Source organism: Struthio camelus, chromosome W, assembly GCF_040807025.1.
Source record: "Struthio camelus isolate bStrCam1 chromosome W, bStrCam1.hap1, whole genome shotgun sequence".
Lineage (NCBI taxonomy): Eukaryota > Metazoa > Chordata > Aves > Struthioniformes > Struthionidae > Struthio > Struthio camelus.
Genome location: NC_090981.1, coordinates 65,754,080 through 65,778,913, shown reverse-complemented (window position 1 = coordinate 65,778,913; position 24,834 = coordinate 65,754,080). Strand labels below are relative to the sequence as shown.

At 41.5% G+C, this 24,834-nt stretch overlaps 1 protein-coding gene across 3 annotated transcripts in view; it reads left to right on the top strand.

Annotated features, from left to right (window-relative positions):
* The window catches only part of LOC104138497 (mothers against decapentaplegic homolog 2), a 52,212-nt gene extending 41,639 nt beyond the window's left edge, over nt 1-10,573 (top strand). For all 3 annotated transcript variants that reach the window (XM_068924709.1, XM_068924708.1, XM_009666124.2), the window contains 5 exons: nt 981-1,034; nt 2,585-2,797; nt 4,650-4,787; nt 4,959-5,103; nt 8,641-10,573. In XM_068924709.1, coding sequence (XP_068780810.1) covers nt 981-1,034; nt 2,585-2,797; nt 4,650-4,787; nt 4,959-5,103; nt 8,641-8,764 — 674 coding nt within the window. In that variant the 3' untranslated portion in view covers nt 8,765-10,573. The remainder of the gene's footprint in view (nt 1-980; nt 1,035-2,584; nt 2,798-4,649; nt 4,788-4,958; nt 5,104-8,640) is intronic.
* Nucleotides 10,574-24,834: the final 14,261 nt, after the last annotated feature.

Sequence of the window (24,834 nt, the reverse complement as noted above, 5' to 3'; positions counted from 1 at the left end):
TGAGGACAAGCAGGAAGGTGTTAGGTTCATTGGAGGCTAGATGTCTCTTGGCCTAAAAAGGTTGCAGAAAAGCTGCTTTTTGAGAACCTATCTTGACGCCTTATCGTTTCTGCTGTATTTCAAATGAGTTCTTGTATGGTAGGGTCTACTAAAAGAATAGCAGTGTCTTTGTGTGAAGAATTACTTAGATAATCTGTTTGACTTCAGACTTGGACAAAGAATAGTTAATGTGTTGGATAAGAACCTCCTGCTGTCTGCTGGCAGACTTGAGAGAGTTTTTGGTTAGCTAATGTTAGCAACCTTTTTCAGTTAATTGGAATCAACTGCACTAGCTTATGTAAGAACTGCAATATTTTCCCACTTTGTGGCAGTAGGTACCTTAATTAAAAGCCTTGAGTTCAGCAGTAACTGCAGAAATGTTTCTGTGCAACCCCTCTTTGCACCTGAATTTTGCCTACTAGTGCTCATATTGCATTGGAGAGTTCATGTTTTTCTGAGCTTTTCCTTCCCCTTTCCAGGAAGGAGTAGTTTCCTCAAAGGAGGAAGTCCAGCTTGTTCTTTTCTAGAGATAAATCTTCTTTGAGAATAGAGAGGTAATATTTTGATCATCTTGTCCACTTTTTCTTAGCTCTTTCTCACTGAATCTAGGAAGAAGTCACCAATTTCTCACTGGATTCTAAATATTATGCATAAGATATATTCAGAGAGTGTGCACGAAATGGCGTCTCAGCCATATACAACACTAAGAGGTTAATAGAATCTTTACAAGGAGGGGTAGGTTCCCAAGCGTCTGAAAAATTAAATGTAATCTTAATTGAGAATAAGGATGTGACATGCTGGAAAACTGATTGTAGGATTTCTGAGGTTTCTTATTTCCAAGGAATTTTAATATAAAAACTAGTACCTAGATAGTGGTCATACCTTCCCATCTGAAATACGGGGAATTATTTACTCTTAAACAATCTGTGTTGCTCCAACAGGATCTCCAGCAGAGCTGTCTCCTAGTACTCTCTCCCCAGTTAATCATAGCCTGGGTAAGTTGGAAGTACTTTTAATTGTTTCTCTGTGTGTGATCACGCCTCTTTATATCCCTAATTACATTAAAAATAAAAAATGTACTCTCAGAAAAGAGCTGTAGCAGAAGGAGACTTCTGGGTTCACTTCCTTACAATAAACATAATAGGACTGTGTTATTAATTAGCGATGGTCTACTTCTGTTACTGTTGAGCTTCTAGCGAAGAGAAAGGGTTGTACAGTTGTGTGGGCTGCATTTATAACAAGGGCTGCAAAGATGATGAGGGGACTGGAGCATCTCTCCTATGAAGAAAGGCTGAGAGAGCTGGGCCTGTTTAGCCTAGAGAGAAGACTGAGAGGGGATCTCATCAATGTCGGCAAATATCTAAAGGGAGGATGCCAAGAGGATGGGGCCAGTCTCTTCTCCGAGGTGCCCAGTGACAGGACAAGAGGCAATGAGCACAAGCTGAACCACAGGCAGTTCCATCTGAACATGAGGAAAAAATTCTTTCCTGTGAGGGTGACGGAGCACTGGCACAGGTTGCCCAGAGAGGTAGTGGAGTCTCCTTCGCTGGAGATATTAAAAAACCTGTCTGGAAGAGATCCTGTGCAATGTGCTGTAGGTGACCCTGCTTGAGCGGGGCGGGGTTGGACTAGATGATCTCCAGAGGTCCCTTCCAGCCTTGGCCATTCTGTGATTCTGTAAATCATTTAAAGGATAATAGCCTGTAACTAGTCTTATGGGTAGATGCCAAATTTCAGAGGCAATCAAATCTCCCCAGCACGCTAATGCTCCCCAGACTGACTGTCTCCCTCTTTACATCTGTTCTGCTGCTCTTCTAATGCCCTGTTTCACCTGGGACCTCAAGACAATAGTTGCTCCCATGTTAGTTACTCACGTGCTTTGATCAGGTGCCATTGCTGTGTCTGTATAAATGCCTAGGGAAGATCAGATTCGCTGGTATTTGTTTAAAGAACGGGGAGCTGATAGGACAGGAACATGCTGTTCAGAACATTGAGCGAGTAATTAGGAGAGGTAAGAAAGTAACGCAGCAAAAGCTGAAGATACACAGGGAAGTTACTGAGGTTTAGAAGGGAGAATAAAGGGAATTTAGAGATGCCTTGAAAGAGAGAGAAGTGGAAATAGTGTAAAACAAGGGAACATAATTTTCATATTAATCATTTTTTCCTTTGTGTGGTTCAGTGTTTGATAATTTCACTTTAATATTGCCAAAATTCTTGCGAGTTACAGAAAGGCAACAGAAGTGTCTCAATATCTGGCATTCACTGCAAGTTTTGCTTAACTACTCTGCTGAGCAAAAATACAAGTCCTGAAGTACATGAGCTGCTGTGAGATTAGGTCACCCCTTCTCCCCCTTCCCTCCCCTCCTTGTGGGGAACATGGAATTCCATTCTGTTAACTGGGGTGGATAAATATGAGAGCAAGCAAAATTTAATTTGGGTAGTTTGAGAAGACTACAGCTGTCTTTTCTGGAGGAGACAAATAGGGCAGATAGGTTTCTTTTCAGCCTCAAATTCTCAGTTATTTTATTTTTTTTAATTTTTTTAGACTTGCAACCAGTTACTTACTCGGAGCCTGCATTCTGGTGTTCAATAGCATATTATGAATTGAATCAAAGAGTGGGAGAAACCTTCCATGCATCGCAACCTTCACTGACTGTAGATGGCTTTACAGATCCTTCAAATTCAGAACGATTTTGTCTAGGTCTGCTTTCCAACGTAAACAGAAATGCTACAGTGGAAATGACAAGGCGACACATAGGTAAAAATTCCTGATCTTTTAACTGTTTAATTTCATTTTAGCCATTAGGTTGTCTGAAGTGATCCAGGCAGGATGGGCTGAGCTGTGCTTTGGGCTCGTTTCACCCTTGGGCAGCCAGCTGTTGAACTTCTCCCTTGAGGCTTGCCAGAGAGAGCGTGATTTACTCCTGCTAAGGACGGAAGTGGAAAGATAAAGAAGTCCCTGCTGCCCAATCCAGAGAGAAATGTAGCAGCTTCTGTCTGGTACAGCAGCCAGCTGCAATAGAGAAGAGTTGTAGTGATGGCTGAAGGTGAAAGGAGCTACCTTTCCTCATTCAGTAGTCACTACACTGGTGGCAGCAGTAGTGTCATAGCTGTCAGGAGGCACAGGAGGAAGTACTCGGCCATATGGGTATTCTTGTTGCTCGCGTAGCTGTTCTGTCTTCTGGAAAAAGATGATGTGTTGAACAGGAGCATCTTGTAGGCAGGTTGTGGCCTGCGGGCTTCTAGCTGGACCGCACTGCCCTGGGTAGTATTTAAATTCAGAGTTGCTTATAGTTGACATTTAAGCTGTAATTAGAAAATATTAAAAGGTTGCTCAGCTTATTCTAATTTTTAAAATGCAAATTGGACATATATAGTACTACTTGACTTTTCTGGAATGTGAAAAGCTGCCATTGGGATAATGCACTGTTTTAACATGATAAAGATTTTCTTTGAAACAGTTAATAAAGAACATCATTTACCACAGTGTAGCATCTTGCTTTTAAGTTCTTCATTAAACTATATTTTAATTTTTGTTGGACTCTTTTTTTTCATTTAGCAATGTTCATTAGTGTTTTTGTTTGTTTGTTTTTTTTACTGAAACCTCTTTAGTAGAAGCTTCTGATTCCTCCCACCCCAAATCCAAACACTTATGTAATAAAGTTTAGATGTGGAGAAACCCCAGGATATGCCTGTGCTGACTGATCAAAATGGTCAATGATGAGGAAAAGCAAACATGTAAGGAGTTCTCTTTTTTTTTTAAAAAGAGAAAATCCCATTTTGTTTATAAAAACGGTTTTCAAAAGAAAAGGGGGAGAGGGCTTCTTAAACTGCAGCCTTTCAAGGAGCTGTTAATTATAAGTGATTTTCTTTTGGAGATCAGTCCTATATTGTTTCTCTTTTTTTGTGCCAGAATAACTCATCTAGATTTTTTTCCAGTCAGAACAAGAGCACAATTTAGAACTGAACAGTAGGGTGGCTTTTTTTTCTTTTTTCTTTTTTTTTTTTTTTGCTAATAGGGCTGAATGAAATCCTGTTGTGTTTTTTTGTCAAAGTAGGGAAAAGAGGTATGCGGTGGGTTGCTTAGGTAGTGTGGGTGCATGTAAGAGGAGTCTGTAGAGGGGGAATACTTGTGTTTTGCTTTTTTCCCATTATCTTAATGGCGTGTGCTGCTTCAAGTACAACACTTAATACTGGCATAAGTTTTAATACTGTTTGCATTTAATCCGCTTTTTATTCCAATTCCAAATATTTCTTCAAGTGAAAAAGTTCTTTGGGAATGAACACTGCTTCCTAACTTGGACTTGGTTACAAGCCCTTACATGGCTAGAAAATTCTAGCTCCCTCTTGACCAAATATTTTTCTCTGCTTTTCCTTCAAAGTAGTGTACGTTTGTGAGAGAAAAATGCAAGTTAATCGTGTTTTGCTCTCACTACAGCTGTCAGTCCAACAGTATGGTCATCTAGATAACAGATTTCTGTTGCTATTGTATTTAAAAAAAAAAAAAAAAAAAAGCCTTGACCTTCTCTGAGGGGGAAAGAAAAACCGTCCTTGTCTGTTAATCTACTTGGGTCATACCATAACTGGAGTTCCTTTGGATTTTGTTATAGGAAGGGGAGTACGTCTCTACTACATTGGTGGAGAAGTTTTTGCTGAGTGCCTAAGCGATAGTGCAATTTTTGTTCAGAGCCCCAACTGTAATCAAAGATATGGCTGGCATCCTGCAACCGTGTGCAAAATTCCACCAGGTTAGTAGCCTTCAAAGGTCTTTTACCAAAAAATCCAGTGAACGTATTGATTTGCTTTCTTTTTGACACCTACGAGAGGTTTCTTCACAGATTCAGGCCTCTGTGTAGCAAACGCAAGTATATGTTAGCTGTACCTTTTTAACTTTTTTTTAACTTTTTTTTCCTTTGTAGGATGCAATCTAAAAATCTTTAATAACCAGGAATTTGCTGCTCTTTTGGCTCAATCTGTGAATCAGGGTTTTGAAGCAGTCTATCAACTTACTAGAATGTGTACTATAAGAATGAGTTTTGTTAAAGGTTGGGGAGCTGAATACAGGTAAGAAGAATCTTCTCTTTTCAGTTTAAGAGTTGATCATTTTCTTGTTTCACCAGTTCACTGTTTCTGTCTGACTCAAAAGCCATATATAGATATATATACAGGCTTCTAGTCACTATTGTAGATTTACTCTCTGCAGATTGAATGCATAAATTTTTCTTTTTCTCCCCCTCAGCTATGGAGCTCCTGAGTTATAAAGACAAGTAACCTGATCTTAGTATTGCATGGAAGTTAGCTGCTGAGCAAGGAATGTCATCAAAGTTTTCTTCCCTGATCAGTCCTGCCTGATTACTTATTGTGGTGAAACCACTGACTTACATCTAGAAGTTTCAATGTTTGTGCTATGGTTATTTGCTCTTTGTTAAACCTGCTGTCGTTTTAGTTTCTGTGCTGTTTTATATAGAGTGTAATGAGTTGGTTAGGATATGATGTTAGGTTTAGTAGATGGTACCCAAGGGAAAAAATTGGAGCAACTCTAAGGCCGTTGTGCAGAATAAAACAGCTGGAGAACATGTATTTAAGGGATGGCAAATACTTTGGAACTTGTAGTGGAAAAAACTTTGCAGGAGTAAGATGACTGTGTATATGTGGTAAAACTGCTTAAAAACAGTTTCTGAGTGGAAAAAATAGTCTTTTTTTCTGCTTTTGCATGGATTCCAATTGTATTCTGTATTAGCAAAACTAAAAACTGCAGCCTAGGACAGTGCCTGTTTTTAATGTAATATGGGAATTTGGAAAGAAAAGCATCTGTCTTCTACTAACTGAGCAATTTTAAAGAAGCTTTCATTATTTTGGAGAGTTTAGAGTTGTAGTTTAAAAAAGAATCCCTTAAACACCTCTAGAAAATGCTCACTGAAAGAACCAAAATCTGACATCAAATCCTATTGCAATACATAATGACTTTTTTATCCAAATTTCTCATTTTTGAAGTTGAATGATGCCATGTTGGTTACACTCTAGATCTTGAGTTTTTGGTTCTTTTTATCTGCCTTGTAAGGTATCCACGTAGATGTGAGCATCAGTATGTGGGGGAGGACTCCCAGCTAAGTGAAGCCAGTTTTGTAGAAGCCTAATTAGATGAAATGAGAAATTTGAGTAATGGAATAAATTGGTACCTCTTTGTTAGCAAGAGGTACAGAAGAAAAAAACCTGGCTCGAGTTTAAAGAACAGTTGGATTTGGCTCAAAAGGAGTATGTATACACTTAGGCATAATTAAATACAACATTCAAATGGGAACAGAAGAAAGGCTTAATCAGTCAAATGATACAGAGACAACTTGGAGTGAGTGGAGTGTTAGTGCTGGGTTAGAGCAATGGGGAGGCTTTTGGTAGAGGTTATTTCTAAGGAGGGAAAACGTTGGTTGTTAGTAATCTGTGAACCCTTAGAGATCGTAGGGTTGAAAAAGCTCCAGTGGAGACACTGCCGGAAGAGAACAGAAATTGGTTACTGACCTAGCAGCGTACTAGTTTCCTTGCCTCTATTTAACGTGGTGCTAACAAATTATTGATGCAGTAAACTTATAGGTTGTGCTACGGTTGTGATTAAAGCAAGAAGAGGTTGCTACTACAAGCACAACCGTGAATTTAAATGAATATAGTTTCAATTGTCGAAATAGGTGGTGAAGTGAGGTAAAATCACTCATTCTTGTAAGACTTTTGTGCTGCATTGTTATGTCAAAAATGTTTCTCATAGAATAGACTTGGGCAAAGCTGGATGATAACTTAATTTTTTGTTTGATTATGTACTGGCTTAAATTGAGGATTAGGTTAGAAATTCAGACACCAGCAGTTAAGAGATCATATTTACACTATAACTATCTAGTGTTAGAATCATCTGAAGAAAGTTAAGTAGAGGTAACTATAGCAGAGATGAAGTGATATGGGTACTGGAAACTCAGGGGTAAAAAAGCTGAGTTTAAGCTTTGAGCAGACTGTTAAGGGGCTACCAGTGTTTCTCTTTTGCCAACTTAGTGACGAGCTAGGGCTGTTGAACGAAAAACCAGTTATAAAGTTTTGGGGAAGTATGTTATGGAACACGTTGTAGGGGAGTTGACAGCAGGGGAATAATGCACTTCCTTCTTTGGGAGAGGATTCGAGACTAAATGGAATTATTTCCTGTGGTTTAGATTGTTCTTTTATTGGATCACTTTGTTTTGGCATAGGCGTTCAGTAATAAGATAACAATGCTTTTCGGAATGCTAAGAGAGCACCGACCCCGGCCACTTTCTTGTCCTAGAAAATGTAAAACCACAGACAGCTCTTGAAATCTGTCCTCTCGCTGGCTTAATTTTTCTTCCTTTATAGTTCCTTTGTTTATATAAACAGATTTACTTAAAACAGAGGGTTGCAGTGTCAACCCTAAGAGAGAAGGGGTTGTGTTTCACAGAATCACAGAATCGTTTAGGTTGGAAGGGACCTCTGGAGATCATCTAGTCCAACCTCCCTGCTCAAGCAGGGGTCACCTAGAGCATATTGCCCAGGATCACATCCAGACGGGATTTGTGCCTGACTAATCTGCTGTCATTGAATCTTAATGCCTCCTCCTTTGACTTTGGAATAGCTAGAGTTACTAGGAAAAAACTGGCTTAGCAACAGTAGTCTTGCCTTTCTAGTTCAGGAAATCTCCCATGCCTGGAGTCGGTACAGTGAAATAACAGGATTTCTCAGGTACAGTAAGTCCAGTACTGATTTCTTGAATATGGTAGTGGGAAGGAAGATTGAATAACAGATCCCTAAAACAAGGATGCATGGGAGAATTAATGAAGGTTGTCAGTCCTTCAGCATTACTGAGGCTTTCTATGTGCTGTTCAATTAAAGGCTTCTATTCTGTATCGACTTGCCTGTATTTTTCCAGAAGACAAGGGGAACGCACAATTTTTACTTAAATTGTTTGCATGAGGATGTTGCAGTAAAAAAACAAATGTAGAAGTATAAATAAGATCACAGGAAATCAGAGATGAAGTTTGATGTTCCTTTAAGATAACATCACTTAACACAATGTAACCACATACTGCATTACAATGCGGTGTTTTTGACAATATCTAGCACAGTTCCCTTATACATTTCTCTTAAATTCCTCCAAAAAGCCAGACCTTATGATTGTGATAGTATTGTGCTATTCAGCCTTGCTGACTGTGCTGAGCAAAGTGTTTCTCTTCCTTATTTCTCAGTAGCTGTCTTCCAAATTCAAACCCAGTTATGCATGCAAACTCTTTGAAGATTAAGATATTAGCTGTGTGGGGCTGACTGTGATATGAACATCAGATCAGCCTCAGTTTTTGAATCTCTTTTTGAAAGTAGGACTTCTGATGTGGCACTTGAAGCAAATGCTGCAGTTACAGTTTTACTCTGCAGAGTAAAACTAGATTCTGGACATTGAAGAAATACCTGTAATTATTGACACATCTTAAATGTGGGGTGTTTTTGCGAAGTCTATCTGAAAAACTTAGTACAGTGATGTAATGGTTGCAGATTTTTATCTTTCTGTGTGGTAACCAAAGCCGCTTTCTGACTTCTCTATTCCTCTTCGTTTTCTAGGCGGCAAACGGTAACAAGCACTCCGTGCTGGATTGAACTTCATCTGAACGGACCTCTACAATGGTTGGACAAAGTATTGACTCAGATGGGCTCCCCTTCAGTACGCTGTTCCAGCATGTCGTAAAACTCCTTCCTCCGTTATCAGTGGGCTAAATATTGAGTCCAGTCAACAGACTTAATATAGCAGCTCGTCTGTCGTAGTATTTGTGTGTGGTCCCCATGAACTGTTTACTATCCAAAAAGGTTTTTAAAAAAAAAAAAAAAAAAAGAAAACAGCACTTGAGGTCTCATCAATTAAAGCACCTTGTGGATTCTGTTTCCTATACTCTGATACTAGATGAAAATTTAGTGTATAGAAGCACCTCCTTCAGAAAGAAGAAGGGACAGTTCTAAAGACTCTTAATGGTGTTTTTATTGGGTATATAATTGAGTGTCCGAATGGTTTATCAATAACATGAATAGTTAAGTATATGTACAGGTAATGTATCATGATCTCAAATATCACAGTATTGTGCTGTTCTACATTTTAGTTCCCATAAATAGATGTTTGTTTTTTTTGATTGGGGCAAATCTCTCAAAATTCCAAGACTCTACTCCTTTATTCTTTTATATTTTTTATATAAGCAGGTTTTCGAGTTGTCCTAAGCATAAAAAGCAGACTTTCCTTGTAGAAAAGCTTACCTTTTTGCTGCCTTCTTAAAGAAAAAGAAAATCCCTCCATTGGAAGGGAAAGAAACGTCTGAGATTCATCTGTGAAATCTTAAGACACTTTATATGCTTAATGGGGCCTAAAATGAATTCATATTATAAATTCCAAGTATCCATCACACTAGGAGTCTACTTTTCCCTACCCATCGGAGTTGATGCGCCTATTGCCAGCAATAGGTGCACTGACATTGCTGGCACTGATGCATTTGGGACTTTTTTTGTATCTTGAATCATTGAGATCAGTGTTTTTCTCATGGAATGAGAATTTTTAGTAGCATTGGATACTGGATTAAATATACAAGGTTATTGGCTAACCCCTTACATCTGTATGTTTTAATTAAGCAGATGTCACTAAGAATCTTATTTTTTAGCTTTTGAAGCCAAACACCTTGAAAAATCCTCTCCCAGGGTAAACTAGACTCTTTCATATAGGTTTTAAATAGATGCAGCTTCTTAACATATTTCAGTAACAGAACTTAAATTTATGATCTGAGTGGCTTTGTATAGCTTACTTACTTACCAGATCATATGCATTCATTATGTCATAATGGGCCTTGTTATTAAAAGTAGTTGCTTCTGCAAAACCTCTAGGATAGTGGTTGCTGAGGTATGACCAGCGAAGGAGGACTTCTAGGTTCTTCATGACAGTGCATGTTATTGTGAACCCTTGGACACTACAGCTGCACCATATTAAAAATATTCTGAAATATATTCTACAAATAAGTCTGGGTTGGGGAAGGGTTGGGAAACTGTATAGAAGGGTTATTCTGACTTGAAAAAATATACATCTTACTAACAATCTTGTGATCTAGCTGTCTGTCATTCTTTTGTTATTGTGGCAGTAGCAGGATTGCCTTTGTCTGTTTTTTTTTTTCCCCATTTTCATCCATTACACTAGTACTGTACTTTGTAAGTACAGCTAGTGATAACTTAGCTTTGAGAACAAAAATGTGGCCAGTGTTACAGCTTTTAATCAGTTGACTGAATTGATCATAGTGATGGATATTTTTATGCCATAATGACTAGGGCATAGAAGCAATACCAAAAATCAAGCCTTGAAAAAGTGGGCCAGACAACTCTTAAAAATTGGCAAAGCAGTTACCGGTTTGTGCTAGTTTTACCAGTAGACTAATGTATTGGTAGAACTTGTGAACCTAAGAAATAAGCTTCATGCGTGTTGCATTTGCCTAATATGTGAATACACTAATAAAAGTTTTAATTCTCATGATGGTTGTTTTATTATTATTATTTGCTATGTATATATTTCCTGTTGAAGGACAGGAGTCATTCTAACCAACCTAAAAAAAAAAAAATGGCAAGTCTCCTGTGTGTTGTGGCTAGAAAGCTATAGTTAAAATCACTTCTCGTTCAGCTATCTTGAAGGCTCTGGTGTTTATTCAGTGATAGAGGCTTTTACTCCAAATCAAGTTTATAAAAGCAGTCGCTTTTTTTTTTTCCTACCAGACAAATTACATCTTACCAGCTCAGATATTTACTTTCACCTATGAAACAGTTAGATAAGAGTAAGTGGCTGGGTGAAAGACTCCATCGCATTTATGAGCAGGTTGCAGCTTGAATCAGTTGGGTGATCTAATTCTCTAGTCTCCTTGCTGCGGGTTTCTGTGTGTTCTCTTTCAGCTATGGCAATATTACTTGCTTTGCCTTGAGCATTGCAGTAACCTTGACTGTAGGCTTTTTTAGTGCACACTCCCAAGTAGTTAGCGTACAAGGACGCTACAGACGTTATCTGTGGACCTGTGGCACTGCCTGCATGCAAGGCTATCTTGGTCTGTGTAGAAGTCGTTTTTTTGGCTTTTGTTAGTATCATATAAAATACTTTTTTTGTGCCATTAATGTTTCTGCAGCAGCTTTGTGGAATGAGGGAACTAGTATGCGTTTGAAGTGTTTACTTGCCTGTATTTCATTTAAATGCCTTTGGCAGTCCATGTGTAACTCTGACCTACTCCTGTTTCTAAATCCAGCGCCTTTCTGACTTATGCCACTGCTGTTCTGCTCTTCCTCAAATATGACCAGTGCCTCCTCAAGCATCTTAATGCAGATTTCTGCCTGCGGTATGTAATGAATGTGACTTCATCCCTCTTCTGTTCTGCTGGTCAAAGTACCTAAGTCCAAACTATAAGTGAAAAGTGAATTACTTTTTTTGGTGAGACTTTTTTGCTAATAGTAACTTAAGCAAGGACTAATGAATTTAGGTACCCTTGAGTATGGCTAGCCGGATGGTTATCTGCATCACAAAGCTTGAAAAATTTCTCTATGTAATGACTATCACCATAACTTTGGACTGGGATTCCCTTTACATGGCTTCTGATCTTTCCCTTGTCCCTAGCCCTGCTTGATTTTGATTTCCGTAGCTCTGCCAAAGCCACGTAATCAAAAGTCAGGTAGCTCACGTAAACGCCGAGGCTAAAAAAAGGTGTTTCTGAGTTGCCTCTTAGCCACGTGGATGCACTCAGATCAAGTATCAGAACCCTTCCCCACCCTCCAAAAATACCCCAAATTTTATTTAAAAGTTCTACTTCCAGTTACATGACGGGACTTCAAAAACAATGCCAAGTGCCTGGCATCTTGTACCTTAAACTGTAAGGACTGATAGTGGAACATCACTTCTTTAATTCCCTCTTCCTTTGTGTGCATGTTGCCTATTTAGGTGGGAAACTCTCTGCAACAGGAATTCTCTGCTGGTATTGTAGCGTCTTGCACAGAGTCCTCTGCCTTATTTGATTTCTAGACGCTGTTATACAAATCTAGAATATTTTGAAATTTGTAGTGTTGTCTTGTTCTTATTCAGGGCATTGTGCTTAATCAGTACTTGAGCTCCTTGAGACTGATTGCAGGCAAATAGCGTAAATAGTTTGATTTTAGACTCCCTGTAATCAACAGGGAGAAGTGAGCTCTGGACATGGTTGGTGCTCTGAATTGCTTTCCAGCAGAGAGCCTAGGCTATTGACTAAGGTGACTAGTTTAAATGCTTAGGGTAAGTATGAGTATCTCCTTTATTTAAAAATAAAAAATAAAAAGCCTGAGTGCTATCAAAGTAGGCTGCTTAGATGTTCAAGAGTAGTAGCTTTAGAGTAGTTTACGCAGTAAAAAGTAGACATCACACCTAACATATTTCACTAAGCTTTCTTTATTTCATCTGTCCAACTTGACTTTTCATGTTGAAGTGGGAGGGTGTGAAGTTTGGGGGTTTGGTAATCATCTGCCTCCATAGCAGTGCTGAATTGTTGGCACAGTGAACTGCAAGTGTTTTGTTTAACCTTCAAACTTGTCATACTTCATTGTGGTTACAGCTTTTTTTAGCATTGCAAACTGAAATGTTAATGCAGCTGGGTTTTGAGTTAAAATATTGTGAAATACAGGATTTCACTATACTCCACCCACGCAGCGTTTCACTTGAAGAATGAAGCAGTGTTCCTCTTACCAGAACAAGTTTGACTATAACCTGATTTTGAGGACTCAAGCTTCATCACTACTCTGAAGAGTTGATGAAATAATTGTCTTTATTAGAAAAAATACACCTATCTCGGGTAACATGCCAGCTGTATTAGAAAGTACTTCTAGGAGGAAGGAATTATATTGTTGTTTGTCTGAAAGTTTATTACCAGTAGGAAAATACTAATGAAATGTGTATTTTCCTGACCTCTTAAGCTTGGGTACTAACTAACCATCACAAACTGTTCGCACTAAAGAAGGGCATTTAGAAATAACCAGTAGCTATGTTGGTCGTCTTCTCCATATCTCTTTCCTGTAAGAATTCCTCTAAGTAAGGCTGATGGTGTTTCTTCTCTTGGGAAAGCACAGTTTGTGGAGGAAGTTTCTAGTAATATGTTGTCACAGCTACAAAAACTGGAATGGAAGCTTCAAAGGTGAGAACAGCCTTTGATGTTTCATTAGCTGTTGTTTCATTAACTGTAGTCAGGATTAAATCTAGTCAGTTGGCAGAAGAAAAATGGATGACAAATAATGGATATGCAAAGATGTGAGACCTTGATGCTCTTGATCTTCTTCCCCCACGTAGAAGATCTGGTCAGAAGGGATTGTAATAACGTCCAGTTGCTTGTTCTGTTCCTGTTGAGATAGGTTCCAAAGTGGCAACGGACATACACTCCTGCACAGCTATTTTTTCCTTTTAAAGTGCAACACTGAAAAGTGAAACAAAGCTTCAGGGATTCTGTTGGTGTTTGGGTTAACAGCGTCTAGCTATGTGCTTGTCTAAAGCTTTAGTAAGATATCTTAAAGTTATGCATGGCTCATGAATTAATTGAACTTATGAGCAATGTGCACCTGACTGAGAATAGCGATTATTAAATTTAGCTTTCAGCAGTTGCAGTTTATCTTTGGATAAAGGGGTGGATGCTGTCCAACCGTTCTTATTTTGAGAGGAGTTGCCTGGGCAGTTGGTCACCTTTGATCAGGGGAAGAACTGGAGAGGGAGGCTGGAGGATCTAAAGCATGCAGCCTTTTACAAGGAAGCAGGAGTAGAGGCAGTTCTGGTTTTAGAGCCCTATTCTGGAGCAAGGCATTCCTGACTCCCCAGTTATTTGTCATATACTCAAAATTCTTCAGATATGAGGCAGTGTGACAGGGAATAGTATATAGGTAAGCTTAGTTTGTCAAGATTTGTGAACTGCTTTGAAAAAACACTAATGCATAGTTAATTCAGAAACACTTCAGAAGTCCTGTCTCTTCTGCTTGTGTTGTATGTCCTTAAAGAGCTGATCTGTAGGCTTCATGGAGTGAACTTGAGAAAAAGATGGGCTTTAAGCCATTGAGATTTGGGGAGGAGGAATTCGACGCAGATTCCACAGAGCTTTCATGGCTGGGTGTTGGTGTACTTCTCTCTGAAATCACCGCTGGAACCTGTGGTAAAAAATGCCTCGGGCAGGAGAGGCAGGCTTCTCAGGAGAGAACAAGACTTATCCTACTGAAGCCCGGAGAAGAGCAAAATGTATCATGCCACGAAACAGCAGCAGTGTGGAGATTCCTGAGATGGTGGAAATTTGAGTAAGGCCTCATGGAGAAGGACTACAGTCAGAGGAGATGTTAGCTGAGGCACAGCTCCTAATGAAAGAGGCACTGTTTCTTCTGGACCTAAGCTGAGTTGTATGCAGCTGTGTGAGTTGTGTTGTTTGTCTGTACTGTGCTTCATCACATACTTGGTTCCAGAGCTGGCAAGGGCAGATGAAGCTCAGGTTTGTCCCCTCTGCCAGAATAGATAGGTAAGAGCTCAGCATAGTCCCCGGGGTTGAATGAACGTCCACTAGCTGGGCTATTGTCTTAACAGTGCAGAAATGACTTTAGAATTAGTTGCTGTGTATTTCTGCAAGTGATCTGTTGAACAGCAAGTGGCATTGACATTGCTAATCCAGAAATGACAGGATTTGTAGTGGGGAGCAAATGAAATTGTTACTTTGGATGAGGACTGTCGTGCATCTGAGGAGCTAAGCAGCCTCAGGTGGGAGAGGACTGTAGCGTGCTGAGGCAGGCTGGGGTAAGGGGAGTCTGGAAGAAGTGAAGAGGCGTGGCTGTGAGTTGGTAAAGAAGAGAGAAAATAGTTTGAGATGTGAGGAGACTGATGGAAAAGAGGGGCTGGGATGTGCCACTAACAGTCTGAGGGGAAGAGGAGGAGTTTGAGGTTATGAGTCCAAGAAGTTGAGGGCCTTTGAGCTGGGAAGGGCTGTGGTTGCTCAGAAGGGCATCCACCCTTGATTGAACATACCTAACAGAGCCCAGGCTGCGGAAGAGACGTATGTGCAGCACTGAGCTGTACGTGTATACACCAACATAAACCCTCCCTCCTCTTTTTGCAGTTAATCTTGGAAAGATAACACTAACTTAGGAACAATAGTTCCTTTCTAGATAAGTATGCTATTTTTTCTTTTATAGTTTCAGGAGTCTGATAATCCAATGGGAGTCAAAACCACAGTTATTAGCAAGGCTGATGTTAGTACTGATGTGAGGGAAAATATCTTCATAACGTGCTCAGACTTTGAGGTTTGTGCTGTGTAAGAAGTTAAAACGGGCAAAGAGCCACGATTGAGAAATGCTACAGTTTTAATAGAACAGAGCAAGTGGTGGAGCTGAAAAAATGGGAGGGTCTGATGCTCAACTTCAGCAGTGATACTCAAGTCATTAAAAAGAACACCCTTACCAGTATCTGAGCGCTTTTAACGTGCATCTGCTAATAAAGTTCACAAACCTATCTTTTCTTTTGTTACAGGACTGAAAAGGGGGTTGGAGCACAGGACAATATTTAATAGATTTAGGGCTAATGGGAGCACAAGTCTAGTTTTGCATCTCAATGTCAAAGCTAAGGCGCAGCATAGTCCCTTTAGAAGCAACGTGAGCTAAAGACTGAAGAACTGGCACAGCTTGTGCTGCAGCCTGGCACTGCAAAGAAGGGGCTGTTACCTGTCCATAGGGAGAAGCAGTCCTAAAAGGACTCTGTGGGAAGAGGTTTGGTTATGTTATCTGTATGAATTTTGTATGAATTTTGATTCTGGAGAAGAGAATTTTGCCTTTTTTTTTTTTTAATGAGAATGCTCAAATAGATCTTAGGAGTGTTAAAGTGCTCATCAGCAAATCGGACATCTCATCCTGTAAAGACAATATTTTATTTTTTAGGGACTTGGCAGGAGGGGTCTGACTTACTGAATCTCCGCAGGACGACTTTTGCATGCTGATTTCATTCTAAAAATTGTTTAAATCCAAAATTATTGGATTATTGCATGACAAATAGCAGCCATGCTTGTTAAAGGTGTAGAAAACACTACGTGGATCAAGAGGTCCCTGTGTAGAATGTTACATGAGAATATTAAAATGTTCCTGTGCCAATAATAGGAAGTCATATCGGGGGGGGAGGGAAAAACAGCTTCAAAGTTGTCTGCCTGGTAAAAAGGGAGTGAGGCAAAGGAGCTAGTGTCTAACTAACAGTCTAAATTGCTAAACTGCATTTTAACTGAGAGTACTGGGTTGAAACTTGCCTGCTTGATGGTCCAAAGCCTTGGTTAACTTGTGTAAACTTAGTTAAACTTGAGGAGACTTAATACGAAGTGTTACGTGCAGAACAATTGATCAGCAAATATCTATTGTATTTTTACAATTGATTTTGTATGTGTCAGCATACATCGTTTCATGTAGATTCATTTGGCTAACAAACGGCATAACAAAAGTATCCTGTCTTCAGTGATGAGCCTTTAAAACAGGTAAGCCATCAGTTTAATTACTAATTTTATGTGATGTGAGAAATGAACTAGCTGCATCTGGGAAGGTAGTTCTGGTCTTGGTACCATCCCAAAGGCACAGGCTAAGGCTCAGCTGTGCGGTTTCTCATCTCTGTGTACACATGCACCCTGCAGGGACCTTATTCCTTGTCATCCAGTTGAAATCAGAGACTAATGGTGTTTTTCAGCTGCTGTAATAACACCATAATTACGTGATAATGACCCCAATTGGTGAGTTGTCTCTGAGCCCTACCTGCTGTCAGCAGATCTGCGTCCCATTTACACATCAGTGGACAGTATGTGGAGTCAAAACCTTTAAGCATCATCCGTGACTTTGTGGAACAAAAAGGCAGCTCTAAGTTGTGGGAGCAAGTTGTTTGTGTTTGTACCCAGGGCTTTCCCTGGACATGTTCTGGTTGTTGAGGCGTTTAGAGTTGCGGGAAGAATAATTTTATCATTATGTTGGTAGAAAGAGCAGGATTTTGGTAATTGAATCTCTCACCTCGGGTGAGCAAAGATGCTTCTGCCCTTGGTGTCTGGCACTGTCAGAAGACTTGTGTGCATGCAGCACTATAAAGCTGTTAATGAGTCCTGCCGTAGGTAGCCCTGGCCACGCTAATTGCTAACGTTGCGACTGTTACGGCCAACAAAATAAAGACAGATGGCAATGGATTAACTGACTTCTTTGTGGTTGGCTTCAACAGCTCCAGTCTGCCTCGTAGGCTAAACTTGCTAGGGCCCTGTCAAAAGCCAGCTTAATGAGTTAGCTTGGTATTGAAATGCATTCGTATCTCTTTGCTATTAGGCCCAATCATTGAAAAGACATCTGAGAAGACGTGTGGCTAAATTACAACAACAGGGGAGCAGGGAGAAATTGGTGGACTTTTTCCAGGTCATGGGATGTTTAAGTGGCTGTCCCAGTTCAAACAGATTCATCTATTGGATGCTATGCAGGCATGGATGTGCGGCTATGAGACTTCTCGCCAGCAGTGATCAAGCTAATGCCAAACCTAATGATGTCTAAGCTCTGCCTTTCTAGGTGAGTGTGAGCTGTTCTTCCTCCTCTGATGCTCTTGAATGTCACATAGTCTAGCCAGTGTTGATGACCGGCCTAGCCTTTCACAGAGCAGTTTGGGATCTTTTGTATATTTTGTGTCCTCACTATCCATGTGGTCAAGGCAGTATGAAGTCTATCATAAGCCAAATCCCTTAGTGGCTGTTTCCTACGGAAAAGAGCTAATTAAAAGTGAAGATTAAAAGGGATGTACTACTACTTACATCAGCATGATAGAGATAACATGACTGTAATTTCAGAAGTTTTTTTTAAAAGAAAAAGTGTGAGACGGCTCTCTTCTCAGCTCCCTTAAGAGGTACTTTTAGGAGTTGTTTTATACAGCAGAAGCATCAGGTTCTCAGCATGGGCATCAAACTTCTGCCACTGTGGAGGAGTAGGGGGAAAATGATCGGTTAAGGCGGAGGGCCAAGGCAGACAGAGTCAGGGTATGATGAATGTATGTGCGTAGAGATGGAAAGTGGGTAAGTACAGTCAGTGGATAGTATTTTATGCCCTTATTTTGCTGGAGTCCTCAGGCACACCTTATGTGTGTCAACACTACATACTTTTAATTAAAAGTTTAAGCTCATGGGTTATTTCTTGGTCCCTGCTACCTGATGAGGCAGCAGCAGAGCCAGGACTAAAACCCACATCTTCCTGCCTTCCAGCCTCAGGCTTATTTCACTGAGCCACAAGGCTTTTTTTGACGGGGTACCACCACTGGCAGCCCATAGCTCTGAGTCACGGAAAGTTTGAAGTGACTTATAGGACAACGGATATACGTATTGCAGCCTGGTGCTCTTCCTTTCGCCTGTGGTGTTGGTTTGGTTTCGATCCAATGGGACTCATGAGGGTGACTCTCTTGTCCTTAGGTAATGAGGCAGTGATGGTGGTACTGTGACCGGGCTGTAACTCAGGCTGGGGTTGGCCTCCTGACCAGCTGAAATCGGGAAGAATCATTTTTGAAGATACGATTTTTCCCTTGGAAGAAAAAAAAAAAAAAAGACCTTTGTTAATCAGAACATTTTAAGGGACTTAAAATATCAGAAAAGCTTTTGAGTAGTGCCAGATGATAGAGTTAGTCTGATCTGTGCAAAAGAGGCCACAGAATTTTGCCAGCATCAGATTAAACAAAAAAAATCTATGCACTTCTGACAGAGTTAAATTGTTGCATGGAAATGTGTGGATTGCATGGGACTGCTGAATAAAAACAAAGCAGATGAGTTGGTCCCTTGGTCATCGTTCCAGCCAAGCAACCTCCCTGAGCTTATGTCGCTCTGTGTCTCCAGCTCTTTCAAAATTTAATTTTTCTGACAAGTCTTCTGCAGAATATTTCTCGCTTTGAATTTTCCTTTCCCATATGATACGAAAGTAGTTTGATTCCTTCTCCATAGGGTGGGCATTCATTCTAAAATTCCCCTAGCTGTTGTTATATACAGCACAATAACTTCTATTTGGATGCAAGCGTTTCTCAGAACTGTTGTTTGATTTCAGGGCAATCTGAAACCCTTTACCTCCTGACAGCAGGCCTGCTTTCTCTTCCAAAAAAGTGCCTATGCTATTTCGTCCCTTAATTCTCCAGCCTCATTATTACGTTGTTTGGGGAAGCAAACCTTGTGGACTTGGGTAGGTGCCAAGTTCCCATCCTTTGGTTTGTTTAGAGCGAGGCAGGTCTCTGTGATGCTGGACTGGTGAAATTCCTTCACAGGGAGATTCTTGGGCACCTGTTACAAGGAAGAAGCTGCAGTTAAAATTTTGCAAAGGATAGAGGCCACCAGTAAAACCCTTGCCTGGGAAGCCAGTACAAACTCCAAGATCTGGTTGGCATGTCTCCTAGCAGCTTGGCATTGACCAACATCAGCTGTTTGGGTACTGAACTGGGACACAGTCTAGTCTGCCTTGTTACCACTTTCTCCTTTCTCACAATAACCTGCCTAAAGCAGATATGAGGCTTTCACTGAATGCAGTTCCTGTTCTCTTGCAACGACTATCGATCCCGGTGAAAGTGGAAATGGACAGAGCGGAACAAGGCCAAGTTCAAATGGCATTAATAATGAGCATTATTTTGGCCATTCTGAAGAGGGGCTGCTTCATAACGGCTGATACTCAGGATGCCTATCTTATTAATAAACAGGAGAGTCTTGCTGAAACCTCAGCTTCCTTCTCAGGGAGGATCATATCCTATTCAAGATCCTTCCGTTTTGATCTTCCTGCAGATTCTCAGAGCCAGAGAGTTGCTGTTTATATTAATATAGAGGGTTGCTTTTCATTTAAGTAATAAGGACCTTTCTAAGAAATGAGGTTACTCAGTGTCTGAACACAGCCTGGCTTTTGTATGTTCATCTAGGATTAATGTGCAAAGGCTGAGTCATGTATTATTGTGAGCCTGGGGTGTGTTTAAAGCACCTTGTGACTCCTTGGCAAGATGACCTTGACTTCCTATAGGCAGGGTTTCCACTATGCTGAACTTCCTTCTGCAGTTGCCGTCCCAGTCGACTACCCTGGTCAAATGGTGTCTATCCCTCTTGGGCACTTGGCCTTTGTTCTTCACAGGAGGTTTCCTATATAAGCATTGCTTCAGGAGCTCCCAGATAGAGCTGCGCTCTCTCTACTTTGCTGCTAGACTTTCCCACAGCAGCCTGGTCAACCTTCATGCTGTGGCAAGATTACTTCGGTTGTTGGAAGGCAACGCCTGTCTCTCCCCAGGGTAGCGTTAGTAAGCACATCTCTTTTGACTGGAGTAGCTCATATAAGGCAACTTCGCTAGTCTTGGTATAGCCTTGGTAGAAATAGGAATTTCACTTTCATGCCCTAAAGCTCTGGATTATTTTAAAAGGCATTCATGCGAAGCTTTCTGGTCTGTCAGCCACTGTTTGCTATATCAAAAAGATTACCTTTTCCTCTGTCAGGCAGTTCCGATTACCCTGTGGGTCTGGTGCAAAGACAACAGGATCTGCTTGTCTCAGCAGCTCCCCTCCTGATTGCCCTTGAACGCTCTAGGAAGTGAGCTGAGTGGAGTTTTGCCTTTTCCCCCAGGTAGGAGATCTATTCTGAAATTATTTCAAGGACATGTTAGCCCAGTGTAAATAAACCTAACTTGCTTATTTCCCGTGTGACCGGGAAAAGCTGATACTTCTGCTTTTGAGTAGGTTAGCGCCCAGCCTCTTCCTCAGATGATTTCAGATTGCGTTGCTGAACGCTCTTAGAAGTGCTCTCCTGAGCTTCACTCTTTCTCTCTGGAGCTTTCAATAAGCTCCCATGATTCTGCTCACTGGAGCAGGGTGGAGACAGTTTTCGTTATCAGTCCGGTAAAAACCGTTGAGGTCTCTGAAATCCCTTTGGGTTTCCCCTTACCTGCTGAGGCAGAGATTGGCCCACTTGACTCACTGCAACTCTAAAATGCTGCTCCTCATAGCTCGGGTGCTCTATAGATCTCCTTGCTCACAAACTCTTCTTCCTCTGTTGTGAGAGAGGTCAGAAGTAGTGGAGAGGGGTCTCCTAGGAGTAGCTAATCGAATCTTTCCCTCTTTGTGTTACAGATTTTTACTATTCTGGGATACTCCATGGAGCCGGGGGTCTGGGTTTCTCCCTCGATTCTACCGAGATCCGTTTTGTCCCTCTGCCTGCTCGTGGACTGGGCATCTGTTTCCTTCATCTGCTTTCTTAGCCTGTGGTGGGAGGAGAGAAGAGACATGACTCCTTATGTCTGATACAGCTCGGTTTTCAAAAGTCTTCCTTCAGACTCATCCACATTTTTCCCTAAGACAGTGTGTGATTCGGCCAAGAGATTAATCTGACTTTCTCTCCTAAGCCTTCCACCTCAAAGGGTGTGAAAAAGAGCCTTGACGTCGGGAAAGTCCTCCCCTTTGAAAGACTTTCTGCTAGGCTGTTTGCAACAGTTGCTTAAAGATGAGAATAGGCAATTCCAAGCTAAGGCCAGTAGGTTGTACTGAGAGTTGCCATGATATCACTGAGGTGCCCCCACTTGCTGCTGTCAGGTTTCTCATGTTGGAGGCGAAGGAGCAGTGGTGCTCCCTTCTCTTGCATCTGTCCTGTGGCAGCCTGGGTAGTCTTCCATATCTTCTCAGAGCAGGGTAGCATCTCCAACACTTTTGAGCGTGGGTGCAGCATTGGGTTGAGCACTTCCACAGTTGATGTCTGCGTGAAGGACCGACTCTCTGCTGTTTGAATTAATGGCATAGGGAAATGGCTTGGATTAGGAGCAGATTGTCACTTGAAGATAAGATTCAGCATGGGTGAGAAACAAGGGTACAGAGAGCAGGCAGGTTAACCGTTTCCCCACTACTTTCCTTCTCAGGGGGTCCTCTGGAGTGGTATTTCTGTATTTAGAAGAAACTGGAAGAGTGGCTTTTGCCCAGGTGGCCCAAAGTTTGGGAGACAAACCCCATGCGATGCCAAAGACGCTCTAACGATGCATATAGCTCTATGAAATATTACAAAGCATGTCACTTCATCTGCTTGTGTAAAGACATGAGGCAATTCCACCAAGTGGTAACTGGGAGAAGAAACAGGAAATAGTTTGTGAAAATGTTTTCAAGATACAAAGCACTAAAGGCCACCGCTATTTCTCCTCACATACGGGGAATGCATGGAAGCGATGCACACACGAGAACTGCCTATAAAAAGGGGAGCTGGGTCATGTTTGGTTATTTAGTATGACTTCGGCCAACTGTTCTTGGTATTTAAATCTTATTTAATGTGAAGAAAAAATTGTGGTAGCCCCAAGCCATGAAAATTCAGATTTTTTTTTTTTTAAAGAAAGCACACAGCAGAACTTGAAATGAAAAAGCTAATGAAGTCCATATTCCATGGCGCGTTCGCACTGCAACTTTATAAACATGAAAGGAACTATTCTTAAGTAAGCTAATACTCTTCGCAAGAGAAGGATTTTCTATCATCCACTCTGGTATGGCTTGAACCACACTGTATTGCAGGCTGTTGGCAAGGTAATGAGATTTTTGTGTCGGATGATATTTTTCATATGTATTACTTAAAGCAATTAATTCCAGACATCGAAGGGCCAGCTTCTTAGTCACGGACACTGCCTCAGTTTCATACTGACTGCGACGAGGACCTGGCCTCCAAAACGTCTTTTCTCTTTTTTTCCCCCCCCCCCTCCTTTCCACAGATAAATGTTAATCTAACATGCTTTCGTTGCAAGTAGAAGGGTAAATATGTGAAGGTTTCCTGGGAAATTTACTGCAGTGCGAAAAGAGGAAACCTTGAAATGCACGGGCATTAGCGGCGTAATGTTATAGATGGGAGAAGCCATCAAACATGACTAAATGCTAGTTAGGAGCGGTGATTTTTAAAATTCTTGTCAGCCGGGACAAAGTTATGTCTAAGCTCCCCTATGGCCTTCGCAAGCCGTAACAGCCCGCAGAGGAACGTATGTGTGGTGCAGCACATAAAAATATGCTGGCTCCGATGGCACTGGAAGTAAATTAAAGGAACAGGTTTGATCATAAACCTCCTGGAAAATATGAGGATATCAAAGCAGGCTGGCTAATTAGCATAATTACATCATAGCGAATGCAAAGGAGATCATATTAAGGGATATTGTATTGTGGGAGCTTGGCTTCAACTGGCAGTGCACGTTGAGCGACGGGCTGATAGACCGCTCCGGGGAATGGAGCAGTAAAATCTTGTTATGAATTTGTTTATCAAGAATGCAGAGATAGGAAGGAACAATGATGGCAGTTAACTGGCTGAATTATTGCTTTTTTAACCTTGCTTTCTGCTGATAGTCCTTTGTCAATGCCTGAGCACCCTATTTACGGTAGGGGCAGGGGAAAAGTAGGAGCCCCGGGAGGACTGCCAGCCCCCAGCATGTTGCACACCCCAAAATTCAGAGCTGGCTTGCACGACTGCCTCTCCCTTTCTCTCTCCCGTCCCTTCACCACGTGCCGCATGGGGCTCTAGCATGCCTTTAGTTGCCTTCCTAAACCACTTCACCAGTACTGATTTTGCCAGGCCTGAGCTCCACCCTCTTGAAAGCTGATTCTGGGTGCTGTCCTCTGTTGCACTGAATGTCACCTCCTGTGACCAGCGCAAGAACGGTTGCAGGGCATCAGGCCAAAGGGCTGTTTTTATCTCATCATCCTCTCTCCAAAAGGGCCAGCAGCAGAGGCTGAAGAACGGAGCAGCGATGCCTCGGTGGAATATCCTTGTTGCAAATCAGGCATAATACCTGCATTTTTCTCCTTTCCCGTGGTGTTTTGTTTGCAAAAGTTTGGCATGACCTGCAGTTGGTCCAGAGCGTGTGCAGCCGTCACGCCAGCACGATAGCAAGGCAAGACCAAGGTGGTGCTCAAACAGGAAAACCCAAAGGCGACAGCAGACTTGGTGCACCGAGAAGTGGTGCTGCCTCTTGGGGCTGGCTCCTGTGCCACGGCTACTTCCCCTCCCCAGCACCTCTTTCAGGTAAGATGGGAAGAAAAGCTCAGAGATGGTAAAAATACAGCACTGGGGTGGGTGATCAGCCGTGGTGAGAAAACACTGTATCTAGAGCTAGTTTTGTGAAGCCCTGTGAGGTTAGCTAACAACTTGGAATCGTTATCTCTAATTACTGCACAAAAGCAACACTTTGGCCTCTATTATAGGAAAAAGACACTGCACAGCTTATTGCAAGCATCTTGGCAGCGTTCAGGTACGAGAAAGGTAAGGATCAGCTGGACTGACTCCTCCATCAAGTTCCCAAAGTTTTGCTTTGCAAATGGGGTGTGAGATAATACTCATGGCTTTCAGTAGCTGCTGCTGCACAGAAAAGAAGTGTTTTTCACCTCTTAAATTAGCTCCTGCTTTTCATGGTAAGTGCAAAACCATGCCAAAACCTGTTTGCAAATGCTACAGTTTGCAGCAATTCTCAAGTCGTCTGGGAGGACACAGTGCTGAAAAGGTGTATTTGTGGTATTACATAGGAACAGTCCTCGTCTGCGGCAGCTTTCAGCCTGGACGCGATCTTTGCCATAAGGATCAGAGAGCCAGCATCCCTCCCGTCCCCTACACCTGGGGTATCTTAATGCTCTTTCTGGGCTCCTATAGAAAATGTACCTGAGTGACCAAAGGGACTGAAGCCTGGGGAATCTGGTTGCCACATGTGAGATGGCTAAAACCAGCAGAAAAGGGGAAAATACCCGGGAATGTTGCAGCTTTCACCAGAATAAA